The sequence below is a fragment of the Pleurodeles waltl genome, chromosome 4_2, assembly GCF_031143425.1.
Source record: "Pleurodeles waltl isolate 20211129_DDA chromosome 4_2, aPleWal1.hap1.20221129, whole genome shotgun sequence".
Taxonomy (NCBI): domain Eukaryota; kingdom Metazoa; phylum Chordata; class Amphibia; order Caudata; family Salamandridae; genus Pleurodeles; species Pleurodeles waltl.
The window spans coordinates 498,870,623-498,889,522 of NC_090443.1; the positions used below are offsets into that span (position 1 = coordinate 498,870,623).

The window sequence follows — 18,900 nt, forward strand, 5'->3', positions numbered from 1 at the left end:
CCAGTTTCCCTACCCTGCCTCTGTCATTAAACTTAGATTCACCCTATGAACGTCTACAAGTTTCACTTACTCTGACAAGATAGCCAACATATATCTTACCTTTGACAACATTTATGGTGGTCATGGCAGGGATGGGTTTTGAAGCAACTTTTAATTGTGTTCCTTTCAACTTCCTGTTTCCTAAATGATTCACTTTGGAGAACATGAGATCGTTCGTTCCACATATGTATCAATGCTGGACATAACACAGAAGACATTGGTCTCCCTCTAAGTAGGCAAAAGGGTGTTTCTAGAGTAGTGCTCTTTGGTGTCGTTTTATGCGGCCAAGTCACAGTTTAAAGGGAATCAAACGCATTTTAGTTTATCGAAAGGACACACTGCTAATCTATTGTGCTCAGCACGTGTGGATTCATATCCCATTCTTGTTGCCACTGTATTCAAGATGATATTCAAGTTAATGTTGAGGAAGTATATTTGTGAAATGACTATGTCAGTAGCTGCAGATGTCCAGCAGAGGAAGCAACTTCCAATGTATAACCAACATATACAGAGCACCACAAGCACTTGCAAGATTCAGTTATTGACACGCAGAGCCTGCACACTATGGCACCATGTGTCCTCCATCAGCTGTTTCCCCAGCATACTGAAACCATTCCACAGCTACATCTTCTTTCGCTTACCTGGACTGCCTTGTAGAGCACGCTCTGTCTGGCAGAGCATCTCAAGTGTCTCCTCCGTCAGCTTTGCCTGTTTCCCCAGCACAGTGAAGCCATTCCACATGTACATCATCTCCTGTGGAGCAAAGAGTCCACACACCATTAATATCCCAGGGAAGGAAGTGCCACTTGAACAATAGGGCTTAACCACCCAAAAGGACCTCTTACCAAAGCCGGCACCGGGAGCCGCACCGGGTGGTTGTCCTTGTATCGTCTTGCTTTCCGGATGGCAAACTTCTCTGTTGGTGGGGATTTCCCAGCAATCCTCTGCTTTAGAGATGGCACAAGTCTAGACATGGAAATGACGTGTGTTAGTGCAGCAGGACTGACGTTTACTGGCAGATCTGCATATTATCCTACTACTAACATGTCAAATCATGTAGCGCGTCAAGCCTGAGGTGCATTTCCAATACTGAGAACTACACTTGGATCTGGAAGGGAGGGGGCTGCAGTTGCCAGGGTTTATTTGTACTGACAGAGATGTGTATGACTAAGTACTGAGGTGTGTTGGCAGAGATGGATGTCTACTTCAGTACAGTTTACATAGAAATACTGAGTGGAGTGGCCAAACTGCTCCTACATAGTATTCACATGGTCTACCCTGACAGCGACACTTCTTGAACTGGGTACCATCACTGTCTAGCAGGAGTATATTTTAGCACACTGTCCCACAGTACCTGAAGAGCTCCACCTCCTGCTCCCCAAAGGGGCGTGATTCCTCGGGGGGCAGCATGCTCAGGAAGGCAGCCTTCATATAAACGTACATTGCCTGAGGAGGGAAAAGAGGAAAGCACTTCTAGAGCTGTCAACCAGCAACAACAGTAAGCACTACACTATCTCCCATTGCAAGTGCTACAGTAACTCCTGATCCCCTGTAAGCAAAGTCTATGGAGTCCAAAACACTCCAAAGCACCACAATCACAGGCATGTACAGCGGGCAATTGGACTGGTTTCAGTTGCATGCAAGAACAGTGACCTACTAGCACCAAACTTACCAGTGCAAAGATTCTGGTGACGAGGCATGCATAAGCTGTAGACAGGCACACGCTGCACCAGGAAAACAAACAGACCAGCACCCATCAACAAGTTAGGACACATCACCAAGATGAGACTGCCGCTCCAGCTGTCAGTCAATCATGAAATACGTAGACAATGCAGATAAAAGGCAGTGCAATGCACAACCTCACGGATGCAGGAGTTTAGCCCTACGCTCCTACATGCAAGAGGAATGTTTGGTGGTGCTGTGTAGTGGAGAGTGATGCTGAGAAACTGTGATTAGTTCTGGTATCTGGTCATGTTGAGCGTTATATAGAGTTAGATTCCCAATTTGAAGGGTGTTGGAGTCTATGATGGAATTGGTGATAGATTGGAGGCACAGGGTGGGTCAGTGCACAGCGGTAAAGTGCTGGACAAGGGATCAAATGATGGCTTTGGATATGGTAGTAAAAATATGTGTTCGAGGTGCAAGCTCTATGATTGATCAGGAACGGAAATCTGAAAGGTCCCCAGATACATTCTGAAGCATCAACCTGCAACAACACTCCTGGCACTGTGTCCTACTGGACTCCACACTGTCCTACCAGCAGCTGCCATTCTAAAAGGAAGCCACCTAAGAACACACTCACTTTGCTGGTGCCACTGTGCTACATGCTGCAGATGCAGCTCCTCCTTCCCAAATCTGCCTTGCACACGCCTGTCCCCCTAACGGCTGCTTAGACCCTCATGAAAAGTCTTTACCTTGGACCAGCGGCTCTCCTTGCTCAGAAGGTCTGCATAAAAGTAGGCCATTTTCCACATCCCCTTATATGCAAAGCACCACATCAGTTCCCAGTAGCACATGTGGTGAAACTGCTTCCATGCCTGCTGGGCAGCACATCCTTCCTCAAAGAAGGCAATGGCCTAGTGTGAGACAGAGAATGCTGTTGTTAAACCTGAGAAATATCAGACAATTGGGAGCAAAAGCCAGGTTAACACCTGGAAAGCAGACTAAAACAAGAAAAATGCTGGGATAAAGCTAGAAAGGAATCCCAGTGAAGAATGAAAGTCAGATTCAAACTACATTAAAATACAAACACTAAACAAAAATAAGGCTAAATTAGTCCAGAGAAGGCACATAGGGAGAAAGCTAGGATTAACCCAAAAAAATAATTACTATACGCTAAAGAGGTATATGTCCATATTAAATCCATGAAGCCTCCGAGACCCGATTTGAAGCTGGTCTAATATGTCCCTCAGAACTTGTGGAATTTTATTCAATTTCTATTATACTGCAATACAATATACTAAAATATACTGCAATATTACAAGAAAGTGTTCTTGCAACAGCTACCATTAAAAAAAGGAGGTAAAAGCCAGAGAGTAATAAAGAAGAACGAGAACAAGCATAACTTATAAAAGACATCAGAACATGAACGAGATGAAGCGTGAGCATGCAAGAGTGGTGTGTGTATCCATTCCAGCATCTCAGAAGATCAGAGTTTTGATCACGCCATTTCTTTCGGGACGGATGCTCACCTCATCAATGTTGCCTTTTATCTCTTCTATTCTCCCAGCGAAGAACAGGAAAATAGCGCTCTGTGAGGGGGTGAGACCAGGTCCATTAAGTGCTACCAAGAGGCTTACTGTACAGAGATCGTTGCAAAGAGCATCACCAACAATGTGCAGAAAACAGATTCTGGCATCCTGCTCAACACTTACATAATTCCATTTTAATGGCAACCCTCAGATATTTTGAGAAGGTCGAGGTGTCTAAAAACATAACAGTCAAAAGCCTGAGAGTAGATCCTAACTCTATGTTGTATACAGAGTCACAAACCAATAAGGCAAGTCTGTCAGCAATTTCAAATCAGAAGTTTATATCGCTATTAGCGAAACTGGCTTTCTAGAATACTTTATGTTGAGAAATTAACAACTTCTCCCTTTGGAAAAAGGTACGCTTTGCAAAACCCATCACATGAAATCTATATTAATAGCCCCTCATTGGCAATCAATTAGTCAATAGTGCCTGAAAGAGGTCTTCAAAATACCCTATAATAAAGATAGGTGATATGTAACAATTCGTACCTCTGTATAGGTCACCCATGACTCAGATCTTCATGAAAATGTACCCATATATATCGCTTTCAGACACAAAACTCTGAAAGCAAAGAAATCACTGCTAAAAAAAATGTTCTCTTTAGACAAGACTAAACTGGACGATAGTAGGGTGGAGTAAGGAAGTGGCACCTTTAGCTGTGAGGTCCCTATGTGGCTCCCATAGTTTATTGCCAGGAACACCGTGATTGGCTCTTTTTGTATCGTGATTGAGACATTCTGGCAGTGAACCAGACTGGTATCACCGAGAACACTGGAGGCCTCAGGGATAGGGGGTAATTTGTGAAGGAACCACCCTCCACTGGTAGAAGAGTGAGTAACCAAGATATCACCTGACACTCGCAATGTCCGCAGAGCTCCTGGCATGTCCTGTGAGAAAGAGATCCTTGGAGGCCCAGACACATTGAAGGAGATTTCTGAGATGTGTTCACAGATGTTGGTAAACCGGTACTAGGGCTCATTATTGAAGCTGGAAGGGGACTAAGCCCTGTTGATGGCAGTTTGTGGGTTAGTTGTCCTAAGATGTGTGGATGCTACCTGCAATTAGAGCCGATGGGGGCGCTAACATGCTTGTGAAGGCAGTGTGGTACTGGTCCTCTCATAACGGCTGGGAAAGAGTTACACAGGGAGAAAAGTGGCACTACTACATGCATGGAAGAGAGAGGAGGAAGAAACAGAAGACAACTTCTATCATGGTACTACCAGAAAGGCAGTGGGCCTTGACTGCATCACGAACAAGCAATGACAATGCCAATAGGTCTGGCTTTAAAGGAATGTTGTATGGTAATGTGAAGCTTAAGAGGTAAATAGCATGGGAATGGATATGCATTTGTGGGGAAGCAAAGAGCCGTAGAATAACACTTGTGTAGGTTATGCAACAGTTGAATTGTCAAGCCAGACCTAAACATCCATTTAGGTTAATGACTGACCTCTCATTTGTGTACTGTCAGAGAACACCACCATAAATTAGTCACCAACAACACTTTATTAATATTAGAATGTCATGTGTGTGTCACTGGAAGTTCAAGTTCAGGCAGCTGAATAAACAAAATGATCACAGCTGTGTTGATGGCGAGCACTTTTTGTGGGGAGACACAACTTCTACCCAATCAAAACATGTACTCCTGGCTCCCAACATACGGGTGAAGCCAAAGACCCTCACCCACTAATTCTCACATAATTGTCTGGCGACAGCTGCCCTGTGAAGCCAGATCATAGAAAGCTAGACAAGACAGAGAAGGCAAGGGTAGCACATTGGATTCTCAGATGGACAGAGTGGACGCTAAGGCATCAAGATGGATGCAGCTCACAGAGCTGTGGATGCCCATGTGCAACTGGTTCAGAACAGATTAGAGCAACTAAAGCGGACGTGATGGGAGCCTTTTGCACTGGGTGGCAGGACCGAGGTGTTTGATAACCAAAAACGATGTTTGAAATTAAAGTACTGCCTCTCCACCTGATAAGCTCTATCTGTGATGATGGAGCAATTCTTTACATAACACAAACACTTCTCAGGTCATTCAGGTTTGAAACAGGCCTAAGGGCTCCCAACACGGGGAAAAAACCTCCAGATAGAAACGCTGATGGCACCATTGTTTGAAAGCCTCGACCCTCAAAGGCAGCAGCCATGAAAACTGCTCTGCCGGTAGATGGCAACAGAATCCTGTTTTTCTGGATCTAATTATGTTGTCTTATGTGAGGGACCCGAAACTTCAGCTAGAGAGACAGGAACTGGCGATTTGCCATCATTTGGTTTCTACCACAAGTAATGGTTACCCGAAATAACGACCTACATACTTGTTCATCAAACATTTTTTTAGAGGACGTTAGTCACTCCAACAATGCGATGACCCTGGACTAATAACCCAAATGGATTGTGACAGTTTTAATTATCATGGGGTTCTTTTGCCTTTGGACGAGGGACATCTTCTTGCAGTGAACTGCATTGTGGGGTTCTTATCATTTGTGACCCCAAGTGTCCTGTGGGCGCGCGGCCGGCGGAGGCAGAGAATTCCTACCTGAGGCTCGGAGCATACCATGGGAGGCCTGGACGGGCTTAGATGTCAAGGTTTCAGATTGCTATTTGTGACGTTTTCAGAATTTCAGTGCAAATATGAGTGACATTTCAACAACCATGAGTGACACTTTCTCGTGAGCAAAATCAAGTAATGAAAACGAGGGAAACATGAAACATTTAATATTAGGAACACTGACCGGAATGTGGGGGGGCAGTTTATTAGTGAGCGGGGGCGGGCGGTAGAGATATTACTAGGAGAGCTGCGGATTAGGTTATGATAATAAAGTATTCTTCATTCAGACATATAATCACATCCCCCCATAAGGGACGAAATAAGAAGGTGACATTACTTCCTGCAGGGCAGAACCTCAGCCAGAGTCAAGAGGTCAGAATCGGGACACCCAAAGTGAACACCACCAAATGCATTTTGCAGTAGAGGGCAAAGAATGCTTTCTTCACAGTGTGTTTGCCCATGAAGTGCAAAAGAACAGTTTTTCAAAAGGCAGATAAGCACATCTGCAGCACCGTCTGAACCTCTGAAATAATGCACACACTGTCTGAAGTAGGACTGCTGGTCCACACGTGCACACACTGTGAAATAGAAGAACGTGTGTCCATCTATAATGTTTGTGCCTAAAATGCAAACTCATGTGTCCGCGTGCACACAGCTTCACATAAGAATGTTCAAGATGGGATGGCTACAATTTAAGGAGAGTGGAGGGTACAATAGCACCGTACTACCAATGAAATAAATATTTTATAAACTTGCAATTTAAGACAGCATACAATCCGCACTCTAGTCTCCTTCACACCTACACTTGGCCATCCTCTTGTCCTTAATCACTCAGGCGAATTCCTGGGGGCCTGTGTGGCGGGCAGGAAATTGAAATTAACTACGTCCATGCGTCGGACATACAGGAGCCGTCCGGTGCTACAGTGCTCATGTGCATCAGACAGTTCTCTGCCGTCCACGTACATGGCACTAAAATCCATCTGGTGTGGTTACCCGAAGGATTTCTTTTAGAAAGAAACAGCTTCTGGAGATGGGGGAGAGCTTCCCCATCACCCGAGGCTGTTTCTGTTTGAGTGGAATGACGATCAGTGCGTGCTAAAGTGAAATGAGCTGATCAGCTTATTTCACTTTCACTGCTTTGGTGCTCAGGGGGCTATCTCCGCCCCAGAGCACCAAAACGCCCGGAGCAGGTATTATTTTAAAGGGGAGAATCTACCCTTTCCAGTGATACCCCTGCTTAGTGGATCCCTGCTTGGGGATCGCCGCAGAAGGGAGATCCCCAAGCAGGGATCCACCCACTAGGCACCAGGGAGGGGGGAGGGTCCCCTTGGGCAAGGGCTTTTGCCCCCATTGTATTTTTTTAGGCATATTCAGTCTTTCTGCCCTCTACCCCCACCCCCCCAAAATCAGCAAGAGCCCCCAACCTGCCCCCACCCCCCCCCCCCCCCCCCAGGGGAGGGGGGCAGAAAGCCCACTAGGCACCAGGGATTTTTTTTTTTTATCTAGGGATGGGGGCTTCCCCTCCCAAAAACAAACAAAATATCAGCATAGTCTTTCTGCCCACCTCGTGGACAGATGCAGGCAATAGACCACATCTGAGTCCCCCAGGGGGGGCAAAAAGCCCACTAGGCACCAGGAATTATTTGGGTAGTGTAGGGGTTGGCCAAAATGGGCATGGTATGGCCCCTCCTCCACAAAATAAATAGGCACAGTCTTTTTGTGCCCCTAGGGGCAAATGGGGATTATTAACTCAAATCTTACCCCAGGATGGATAGAACTGCCACTAGATACCTGGAAGCATTTTTTTCTTAATTTAAATGTAGGGGTGAGGGCTGTCCAGCATCATAGGCATGGTTATGCCCCCACCACCCAACTGAAAGGGGCAACAGTCTTTCTGCCCCTTGTGGACTAAAGCAAATCATCCCAATGGCAAGCAAGAGGCCATTTGACTCTCTTGGGTTTTCAATTCAAGTATGGGCAAAGAGAGTTTAGCTAACTTCCAATATCGCCCCACTTGCAATGGTTAGCAGCTGAACTTTTTGGACTTGGGTACGCTGCCACCTACAAAAACCTACCAGACCCAGACACTTCGGAAAACTAAACATATGGGGGAGTCCAGGGTGGTGTGCTTCACATGCACTCAGCACCATTTTAGACCCACAATGCCCTGCAAAACACCAACTTTGCCTGAAATCACACCTTTTCCGATTTCTGCAATGGAAACTTCCAGAATCCACAAAATTAGTACCACCCAGCATTGCCACATCTGTACTGATAAAAACTCTGCCCCACTTGTGTGGGTGCCCAAAGCAGAGTGAGCCTAAAAACGTATGAATAAAAACTGACCTTTTGGACCCGCTTTGGTTCCCCCTCAATTGCTTCACATTTTTGGCCCTTCCCTTTCACAGGCACTTGGCTTACCTATGCATGTGAGGTATACTTTTTATGGAGAGACAGAGGGGACTGCTGGGTGGTAGGAAATTTGTGGCAGCCCTCAGATTCCAGAACTTTCCATCACTAAAATGTGAGGAAAATGTGTTTTTTAGACAAATTCTGAGGCTTGCAATAGATTCTGGGTAACAGAACCTGGTGAGAGTCACACAAGTCACCTCATCCTTCAATCCCCTGGGTGTCTAGTTTCAAAAGCTGTACAGGTTTGGTTGGTTTCCCTAGGTGCCAGGTGAGGTAGGGCCCAAAAACCACAGCTACCTACTTTACAAAAAACAGGTCAGTTTTGCATGGAAAAATGTGATGTTTCCATGTTGCTTTTTTTGCTGTTTCCTGTTGGGGGTCACTAGGCCTACCCACACAAGTGAGGTACCATTTTCATCAGAAGATGTAGAATTATGCTGGGTGGAAGGAAGTTTGTAGCCCTGTGCCGATTTCAGAGCTTTCCATAACAGACATGTGAGGTGAATGTGTTTTTTAGTCAAAGTTTAGGGTTTGCAAAGGATTCTGGGTAAAACAACCTGGTGAGAGCCACACAATTCACCCTATCCTGTATTCCCCTGGTGTCTAGTTTGAAAAAGTCTACAGGTTTGCCATGGTGCTGGCTGAGCTACGGCCCAAAATCCTGAGCTACCCACTTTGCAAAAAACAGGTCAGTTTTGCAGAGAAAAATTTGATGCATCCATGTTGCGTTTTAGGCTGTTTCCTGTCATGGGCACCAGACCTACCCACACAAGTGAGGTACCAGTTTTATCAGTGTAGGAAGCTGGCTCTGTATATACTATCTCAAAGTGAGAGATAGTGTGCACAGAGTCCAGGGTTCCCCAAGAGGCTTGACAGAGGCAATAATAGATAATACTAATGCTCTATTTGTGGTAGTGTGGTCGAGCAGTTAGGCATATCAGAGGGTAGTGTCAAGCATTTGTTGTACACACACAAGCAATAAATGAGAACACACACTCAATGACTTAACTCCAGGCCAATAGGTTTTTATATAGAAAAATATTATTTTCTTAATTTATTTTAAGAACCACAAGATTCAAATTGCAGGTAAGTACATTAAATGTAAGGTACTTTGCATAGGTATAGTTAGGACTTTGAACCAAAACAGTAATGTACACAGTTTTTCATAAAATGGCAATAAGCTATTTTAAAAGTGGACATTGCAAAATTCAACAGTACCTGGGGGAGGTAAGTACAGTTAGGTTAATGTGGTAAGTAAAGCACTTACAAGTTCAGTCTCTGGGGCATAGGTAGCCCACCTTTGGGGGTTCAAGTCAACCCCAAACACCCAGCACCAGCAACACAGTGCCGGTCAGGTGCAGAGGTCAAAGAGGGGCCCAAATAACATAGGCCCCTATGGAGACAGGGGGTGCTCCTGTTCCAGTCTCCTGGCAGGTAAGTACCTGCGTCCTCGGGGAGCAGACCAGTGGGTTTAGTAGAGCACTGGGGGGGTCCCAAGTAGGCACATAAAGTACACCCTCAGTGGCACAGGAGCAGCCGGGTGCAGTGGGCAAAGGCGGCGTCAGGTTTGTAATTGAAATCAATTGCGGGACCCGGGGGCCACTCAGACATTGCAGGCAGGGCACGGGGGCTTCTCAGGCTAACCACCAACTGGGCAAGAGTGAGGACCGCCTGCTGGTCACTGCTGCACCAGTGGTCGGTTTTTCATGGGCCTGGGGGCTGCGGGTGCAGTGCTTCTTCCAGGCGTTGGGTTTCTTTGTACTGGGCAGTCGCGGTCAGGGGGGTCCTCAGGATTCCCTTTGCAGGCGTCGTCGTGGGGGTGCAGAGAGATCATCCCAGGGTGGACATGTCGTCAGAGTCACCTGGGGATCCTCTCTGGGTCGTTGGTTTCTCTGGGCACGGGCCAGTGGCATCAGGTGCAGAGTGGGGGGGACTCACGCTTCTGGACTGAGGTGGGAGTCCCTTTAAAGATGGTTCCTTCTTGCTGGTTTTAGACAAGGCTGCTGTCCACAGGAGTTTCTTGGTCCTTTGTAGTTGCAGGGCAGTCCTCTGAGTCGGCAGAGGTCGCTGGACCCGCAGGATGCGTCCCTGGTGCAGGTTCTTTGAATCAGGAGACAGGCTGGTAGGGCTGGGGCCAAAGCAGTTGTTGTCTTCCTTATTCTCTGCAGGGTTTTCAGGTAAGCAGTCCTTCTTCTTTGTAAGTCATTAGGAATCTGAAAATCCTGGGTTCAGGGTTGGCCCTAAATACTGAATTTAGGGGTGTGTTAGGGTCACAGGGCAGTAGCCAATGGCTACTGTCCTTGAGGGTGGCTACTCCCGATTTGTGCTCCCTCCCTTTGGGGAGGGGAGCACATCCCTATCCCTATTAGGCTAAATCCTCCAAAACAAGATGGAAAATTTTCCAAGGAGGGGGGGCACTTCGGCTCTGGTCACCTTAGGGGTGAACCTGGCTGAGGGTGTGACTCCCCCTTGTTTTTCTCATTATCTCCCCGGACTTGCCGCCAAAAGTGGGGGCTGTGTCCAGGGGGGGGGGGCATCTCCACTAGCTGGAGTGCCCTGGGGCATTGAACACGAAGCCTGAGCCCTTGAGGCTCACCGTTAAGTGTTACAGTTCCTGCAGGGGGGAGGTGTGAAGCACCTCCACCCAGTGCAGGCTTTGTTTCTGGCCTCAGACAGCACAAAGGCTCTCACCCCAGGGGGTCAGAAACTTATCTCTCAGTGGCAGGCTGGCACAGACCAGTCAGTCCTGGGATCATCTCTAAGATGCCCTCGGTGTGCATTTTTTAATAAATCCAGCCCTGGCATCAGTGTGGGTTTATTATTCTGAGAAGTTTGATACCAAACTTCCCAGGATTCAGTGTAGCCATTATGGAACTGTGGAGTTCATTTTAACAAACTTCCAGACCATGTACTTAATATGGCCACACTGTACTTACAATGTCTAAGAATGGACTAAGACGCTGTAGGGGCATATTGCTCATGCAGCTATGTCCTCACCTGTGGTATAGTGCAGCCTGCCTTAGGGCTTTAAGGCCTGCTAGAGGGGTGACTTACCTATGCCACAGGCAGTTTTTTGTGTGCATGGCACCCTGAGGGGGATGCCGTGTCAACTTTGCCTTTTTCACCCCACCAACACACACAATTTGCAATGGCAGTGTGCATATGTTAGGTGAGGGGTCCCTTAGGGTGGTACAACACATGCTGCAGCCCTTAGGGACCTTCCCTGGTCACAGGTCCCTTGGTACCACTGGTACCTTTTACAAGGGACTCATCTGTGTGCCAGGGGTTTGCCCATTGTGGAAACAATGGTACATTTTTAGTGGAAGAACACTGGTGCTGGGGCCTGGTTAGCAGGGTCCCAGCACACTATCAGTCAAGTCTGCATCAATATCAGGCAAAACGTGGGGGGTGGTTGGGGGGGGGGGGGGGGGAACTGCAACAATCGGCATTCGTAGGTAGGAGAATGTTGGGTGGAAGGAAGTTGGTATCTCTGCAGAGTCCAGAACTTTCCATCACAGAAATGTGAAGAGAATCATTGTTTTTGTCAAAGTTTGAAGTTAGCAAGGGATTCTGGGTAAAACAGCCCGGTAAGAGTCACACAAGTAACCCCATCCTGGATTCCCCTGGGTGTTTGGTGTTAAAAATGTATATGCTTGCTAGGTTTCCATAGGTGTTGAGGTAAGGCCCAAAAAGCACAGCTACCCACTTTGCAAAAAACGGGTCAGTTTTGAGTGGAAGAATTTGATGCATCCATGTTGCATTTTGGGCAGTTTCCTTTCGCGAGCACTAAACCTACCCACAAAAGTGAAGTACCATTTTCCACAGAAGACTTAGGAGAAAGCACAATGGAAGAAGTTTGTGGCTCTGTACAGATCGCAGAACTTTCCATCACAGAAATGTGAGGAAAGGGATTCTGGGTAAAACAACCTGGATACCCCTAGGTGTCTAGTTTTCAGAAATATACAGGTTTGCTGGATTTCCTTAGGTGCCAGCTGAGGTACGGCCCAAAAACCACAGCTACCCATATTGCAAAAAACGTGCCAGTTTTGCATGGAATATTTTTATGTATTCATGTGTTTTGGCCCGTTTCCTGTCGCAGGCACTAGGCCTACCCACACAAGTGAGGTACCATTTTTAGCAGGAGACTTGGGGGAACACAGAATAGTAGAATAAGTGTTATTACTAATTATTTTTCTCTGCATTTGCACCTTCTAAATGTAAGACACTTTGTAAGAAAGCAGTCATTTAGAGAAATGCCCTCTAATTCACATGCTAGTATGAGTAACCCCAAATTGAGAGATGTGAAAATTACTACTGCTTCTAAACTCAATATTTTCTGCCCATTTCGGAAATACATGGGTTTACTTGATACCTATTTTTCAATCTCTATATTTTACCAAATGAATTACTGTATACTTGATACACAATAAAAAATCCTTGTAAGGTTCAGCTCAGTTATTGGTTCTGGGTACCTTGAGTTCTTAGTGAACCTACAAGCCCTATATATCCCCGCAAACTGAAGATTGCAGCGGCATAACAGTCTATTGCACTTGAAAATCTGCCATAGTTAGAGGAAGTTACAGTTGAAAACGTAGACACAAATGGCTGATTTTTTTCAACTCAATTTCAATATTCTTTTATTTCAACTGTTACCTTCATTGGGAAAACGTAGAAGGATCGACACAAATGACCCTTTTCTAAATTTAGAATGTAATCTACTTTTCAGAAATGTATAGCTTTTTAGGATACACCATTGGTTTCACACCAATTTTTGCCACTAACTGGAAGAAGATTATAAGAACAAAAAAAATAGGAAACATGGGCTATGTCCCAATAAAATGCCAAAACTATGTTGAAAAATTAGTTTTTCTGATTCAAGCCTGCCTGTTCCTGAAAGCTGGAAAAATGCTGAGTTTAGCATAGCTGCAGCCTGAAAGAGTTATTTTATATTTGAAAAACAGTGCTGCAGGTCTGCCTCGCAGACAGCAGCACATCGTCTCTGCACAGCACAATGAGACAAGCACACACAGCAGGGCCAGAGTGACAGGCAGCTGTAAGCACCTTAGGCCGGCTCCCAGCTCACATTACTCCTGTCATCCCTTCAGAGCTACCATGCCACAGGTGCCGGATGTGAAGCACCCTCCACAGCACTGCTACATCTTACTGAGCACTCGGACACTGTGTGCCTTTAATTAAATGCAGTGGCCACCTTGCTTCATCCTAACTCTGCATGCAGGTGGGCAAAGTGCTAAAAATGCATGAGTAATGGTATTTTAATACAGTGATGTTGACCCTCACATTAAAACGGCTTTGTCTAACACCTGCTGCGTGGTAGTTTGCAGAACTGGGCAGGTCCAGGGACAAACAAAGGACAAAGGGGAGAGCAGCCTGTTGAATTAGGAGGAGTAGGTCGGGGAATGTGATTGGAGCTAAAGGAGGCTGGAAACGCAAAGAGTACAGCAGGTCTCAAGTCCTAAAAAAAGAAGTGGGGCGACTAACCAAGTTAGGCGATATGCAAGTGAGATCATAGCATGTGACATCACGCATAGAATCACAGGCTGTGTCATCACAACCTGTGACCCCTCAGGAACTGACATCAGAAGAAGTGTCATCAGTTCTTAAGACCTCACAAATATGTTTAGCAGGTCTATCAATAGTTCATTTAAGTGCATTGCAATATTTAACAAATGAGATTTTGTGTGGGTATTGTACCAAAAAAAGTGACACAACCCTGACACAAAATATGGCCTTCAACTTTTACATTTAGGCCCATATTTATACTTTTTGACGCAAACCAGTGCCGGCGCTGGTTTGTGTCAAAAATATTAGCGCCGGCTAACGTCATTCCTACGTGCCATGTGTGCGCCTTATTTAAGGATTGATGTTAGTCGGCGCTGCGGGCTGGTCAGAGTAAAAAAAGAAAATGACTCAAACCAGGCAGCGCCGGCGTAGGGGAAAATGGGGGTTGTGCATCATAAAATGGCGCAAGTCAGGTCTGAGTAAAAATTCATGGCTCAAACCGGAGTTGCACCATTTTTTAACGCACAACCCCTATTGAAATGACTCCTGTCTTAGCAAAGACAGGAATCATGCCCCCTTGCCCAATGGCCATGCCCAGGGGACTTCTGTACCCTGGCCATGGCCATTGGGCAAAGTGGCATGTAGGGGGGCCCAAGTTAGGCCCCCCTATGCCACTTAAAAAAAAATTATAATAATTATACTTACCCCAACTTACCTGTACTTAACTGGGATGGGTGCCCCCATCCATGGGTGTCCTCCAGTGGGTGTCCCTGGGGGCAGGGGAGGGCACCTGTGGACTGCGTTCATGGTCAGAGACCATGGAAGTGAGCCCACAGGTCCCTTAACGCCAGCCCTCACCCAGGAGTTAAAAAACAGCGCACACCAGGCTGGGTGCCGTTTTTTCAAGGCCCGCCCCCTCCTGTGCGTCAAAATGACACAGGAGTATAAATAAGGCGCACAGGCCTTACAGTCATTTTTTGGACAGGAACGCCTACCTTGCATGTCATTAACGCAAGGTGGTTTCCCGCATCCCAAAAATTACGCAAACGGAGGATTTTTGACGTCCGCTGGGTTGGGCATCAAAGTATAAATATGGGACAAGGTTTGCGCTGAATGTGCATCAAACATTTTGACACACATTTGGCGCAAACAGAGTATAAATATGCCCCTTAGTTTTTAAAACTCTGCCAAAAAGAAATTGGCAACAATGTATTCTGCTTAATTGGTTGTAAAGTCTGCATTTTAAAATATCTTACGGGATTAAGGTACCTGCTGTAGTGATGTTTGTCAACTAAATCTTAGAAAATAAAAATAATGGTGAGATAACTCTGGAGGTTAACTTATTTGCTGGAGAGATCTGAGTTCTATCTAGGCCCAGTTTGGAATCATAGGAGCATAGAGGGTTAATATGTCTCCTGCAAAGCACATTATGCAATATGCAGATGACAGATTTGTATTTTATGTAAATGAGTAAGTGGGTTACTGCTTTTAACACAAAGATCCTTTTGTTCCTTGCAGTTTAGAAACTGTAATCTTTCTAATTTGGTGCAGTGAGTTATGAAGGACATGTGGCTCCTACACCTTGTAATCCTCAATGTTTTATGTAACACATCTTGTACATCGATTAATATACATTGACAATAAATCGCATGTGTAACATGTATGTGTGATATAATTGTAATTGTTTTGATATAGCACTTACTACCTCTGACGAGATGTTGAAGTAAAGCGCTCTGGCACCCTGCATTGGGATGAGCAGAGCTATAGCGCTATAAAAGAAATAAACAAAATAGTGGTATTATAATTTTTATTTGTGTAAATACTGGTGCAGACCAACACATCTCATGATCTCATAGTGCTTGCATTTCTCATATATAGAGACTTATCCAAGTCAAAAGCATGCCTTTCTTAAGTAACTTTGAAGAGATACAAGTTGTGCCTTTGTTTCCCCTCCACTGCACTTAGGTGTGAGGCTCCCCATAGCTCCATGCCAGGATACTCCAAGAAAAAGGTGCTTTATGGCCCCACATATGGCCATCGGGCCTCCCCCACATAAATAAAAAAATTTGACCTGGGGAGGTGGTAGACTTCTGGGTGCTGGGTGCAGGGGGCCGCGTGGCACCACAGCATGAAATTTAGCAAATGCCTCGGGGAGGTGGTGGCCCCTGGGGCTGTGGTGGTGGTGCGGGTGGTGGGGGGAGGGGCAGGAGGCACCCCTGTTAAAAAATAAAATAAAATAAAGCCCCTGGGACCTGGCCAACGGGCAGGGGAGCCCGATCTTGTTTAAAAAAAAAAAAATTGTGACGTAGTCATGATTTCACAATAAATATTTAAAGAAAATGCTTCTTAGCTCTGTGAGGGTCCCTCTGGTGGGACCCCACCACCAGAGCTAAGAGGTCAGGGTGTCCGTACCCTAGCCCATTTTCTTTTTTTTTTTGCAATTTTTTCTGGGACTCGGCTGAAGCAGACTCCAAAGATGGCTGCTAACACTTCCTGGTTTGAAGTGTTTGCAGTCAATCAGAGCTGTGCATTTCCCTGCACGAGCTTGTTATTATTTGCAGTCATCGCAGCCAGAGATATCTAAATCTATATTCCCTTTAATATCTCCAAAACTACTGAAAGGATTTACATCAAATAAGCAAAACTAAAATCTGCGTACCAAAAGCTAGCTTTCTGCCAAATTTGGTGTAATTCTGTCTACCAGTTCGAGCTGTAGTCATGTCAATATGTCTTATGGGAATTAACACGGGAAACACATCTTTTATCCAACCCCCCCCCTTTTTCTCACCTCCACCCCCCTGACGGATCACCCCAAAACTGTCTGTGTACAACAAGAATCACCAGGTCACTTTTCTGGAATTTATTTTGAAGATTCATCAAACGGTGCCAAAGATATAGCCAAGTCAAAAAACGTGTTTTCTATGGAAACATGGTCCAAACTATAACTACCTAGTGGCAACCGTAATCAGGCCCAAAGTTTTTATGGCCTCCTCACAACTTCACATCTGAGTGATCAATTGCCACTAAAAGGCCACCCTGACTATAGCCTTAGTTCAGCACATTTCATGTGTGGAATTTGTTCCACTCAATCATGAGTAGGCTCATCAACAACAGACCATATTTTACCAGCTGGAAAATCCTGCTGTTAAAACCACATTAGGAAAGTACTGCATTGTAGCCTGGACCTGTTTCTCAGTCATGTGTCCATTCAAACAAGGTGTGAAGGGAGCACGTAATGGTCTCCCACAAGCCAGAATCTTCCTTTTACCCTCCCACCCTTCCCATCACCTCATGTCCCCACACTGAAGCCCCTACCCATATTTACCAGTTGCTCAGAGCACGTGTTAAATATGTGTGTTAAACCTCTATGAATAGTAAATACTGTGCAGAATTCTGCCCCGTAATTCCAGGTGCACACAATTATTCTCCATTCCAAGAGGTTTAACTCAGAATTGCATAGTACTGGTGAGGTCTTACCCCTGGATACCGGAATTTACAGGTGCAGAGTTTGTGCCATAACAGTACCAAGCAACTCAGAGCTGGGGCTAAAGTGACATAAATAAGACTTTGAAATGTCACATATAACATAGTAAAGCTAACAGATCATTTGGCAGCTATGTAATGCTGTAGGAATAACATAATCACACATTGGTTTGCAAATATAAAATTAAACAAAAAGTCAAATGAAACCACTTAATGGAACTGCAGTGCCGTGATTCCTGGCAGGTTGCAAAAATGTTTCGTCCTGCAAGAGTACAGGTCATATACCAGAAGAAAGCTGTGGTCCAGCGCAGGACAGGTTAGTCTAGAACCACGCCAAAATCTACAGCCTTCAAGCCCAGCCAGGGAAGTCTTAAGGTTTTTGGGGGCCATAGGGCACAATATTATTTTGCGGCCCCTTTTCGGAACAGCTTTTAATTTATGATCCAATTTCAGCTCTTTCATGCCCTCTTCTGCTAGGTCACTGACAGTGCAAACGCACAATTGTCCAAATTCTAAATGTGTTTACATCTCATATTCAGGGATAGCGAAGTGTGCTTTCAATATTTTAACAGCAGCAGTTTATTAATATTACTGAATATAATCTCTAACATCCTCCCAATTTTTATATAGGAGGTCCCGTTTTGATCTAAAATAAAGTTTTTCATGTATGCTGCATGAAACATATGCACATCATTTCTCTGCAAAATGTCTGTAATACACTCACACATCACCCACATTAAAAACAAAATAAAGTAAAACAGTGTTTATAATAATTGTTTTAGGAATTGTTCAAGGTCACCAGGTCAAGGTCCTCTGCAGAACAGAGCTGGCTCTGTCAGGGGGGTCCCATGAAAGATTTGGGCCCTGGTCCATAGCCCACTTTCCCTATGCCTTAAAACGTCTCTGGGTTTAGCAGACTCCTGCTTGGTGGAGGCTGGACCCTGGAAGCATCAAATGGTGTTGCTGAGCAATATCGTAGCACTTCCATCAAGTTGAAACATTTAAATGTTTCAATGTTGCTCTGGGCCCTGCTGCCTATTGAAGCTGCAACTATAAAGAGAGAGGAACAGAAAATGCATGTTCCTCTATTCACGTTTCTTCCTTTGCAGTCTCTGAGGCCAGGAGCAATAAAGTGCCTGGAGTCACAAGGGGCAAGCAAGGGGTTTCAGCTGCCACCCCTGACAACCCCTACATGACATCTATGGGTAGTCGGCGTCCACCCTGTTTAAAATAGTGAGTAAACGCTGTCTACCTGCGTGTACCCTCCACTCATGCCCTGGACAGGGCGGAACGTTTGGGCTTCACCTTAGTGGCCTGTGGTTTAGAGTGGTGGCTCCAATGAACGGAGTTGGTTGGCCGGGGAGTTTCTGTCCCTCAAGTTTGTTGAACCGAGGACACCCAGTTGCGAGGAAAGGGTTGGGTGCACTGGGACCCAAAGCAGGATACGGTTTGTCAGAGGCCATCAGTAGGAGTTGGTGCAAGGACCTACGAAAAGGGTTTTGGTGGAGCGGTGGTTGTGAGGCCTGCTTGTTGTGGATTAGAGTCAGTGGACTAATGAAGGCTCTGGGTCGGTATGGTCAAGTAACGAGACCATGCATTATACCAGACTTCTGTGGAAAGTCGGTATTCTGGTAAGTCACAGTATA

General features: G+C 45.6%; 1 protein-coding gene across 2 annotated transcripts in view; it reads right to left on the reverse strand.

The window, feature by feature from the left end:
- The window catches only part of LOC138293005 (tetratricopeptide repeat protein 39A-like), a 237,501-nt gene that overhangs the window by 27,565 nt on the left and 191,036 nt on the right, over window positions 1-18,900 (reverse strand). Inside the window, exons 11-15 of one of the 2 annotated variants that reach the window (XM_069231962.1) lie at window positions 3,231-3,290; window positions 2,454-2,615; window positions 1,394-1,485; window positions 885-1,005; window positions 681-792 (exon numbers count right to left, since the gene is read on the reverse strand). In XM_069231962.1, the coding sequence (XP_069088063.1) occupies window positions 681-792; window positions 885-1,005; window positions 1,394-1,485; window positions 2,454-2,615; window positions 3,231-3,290 (547 nt within the window). The remainder of the gene's footprint in view (window positions 1-680; window positions 793-884; window positions 1,006-1,393; window positions 1,486-2,453; window positions 2,616-3,230; window positions 3,291-18,900) is intronic. The other variant, XM_069231963.1, reaches the window with a different exon arrangement.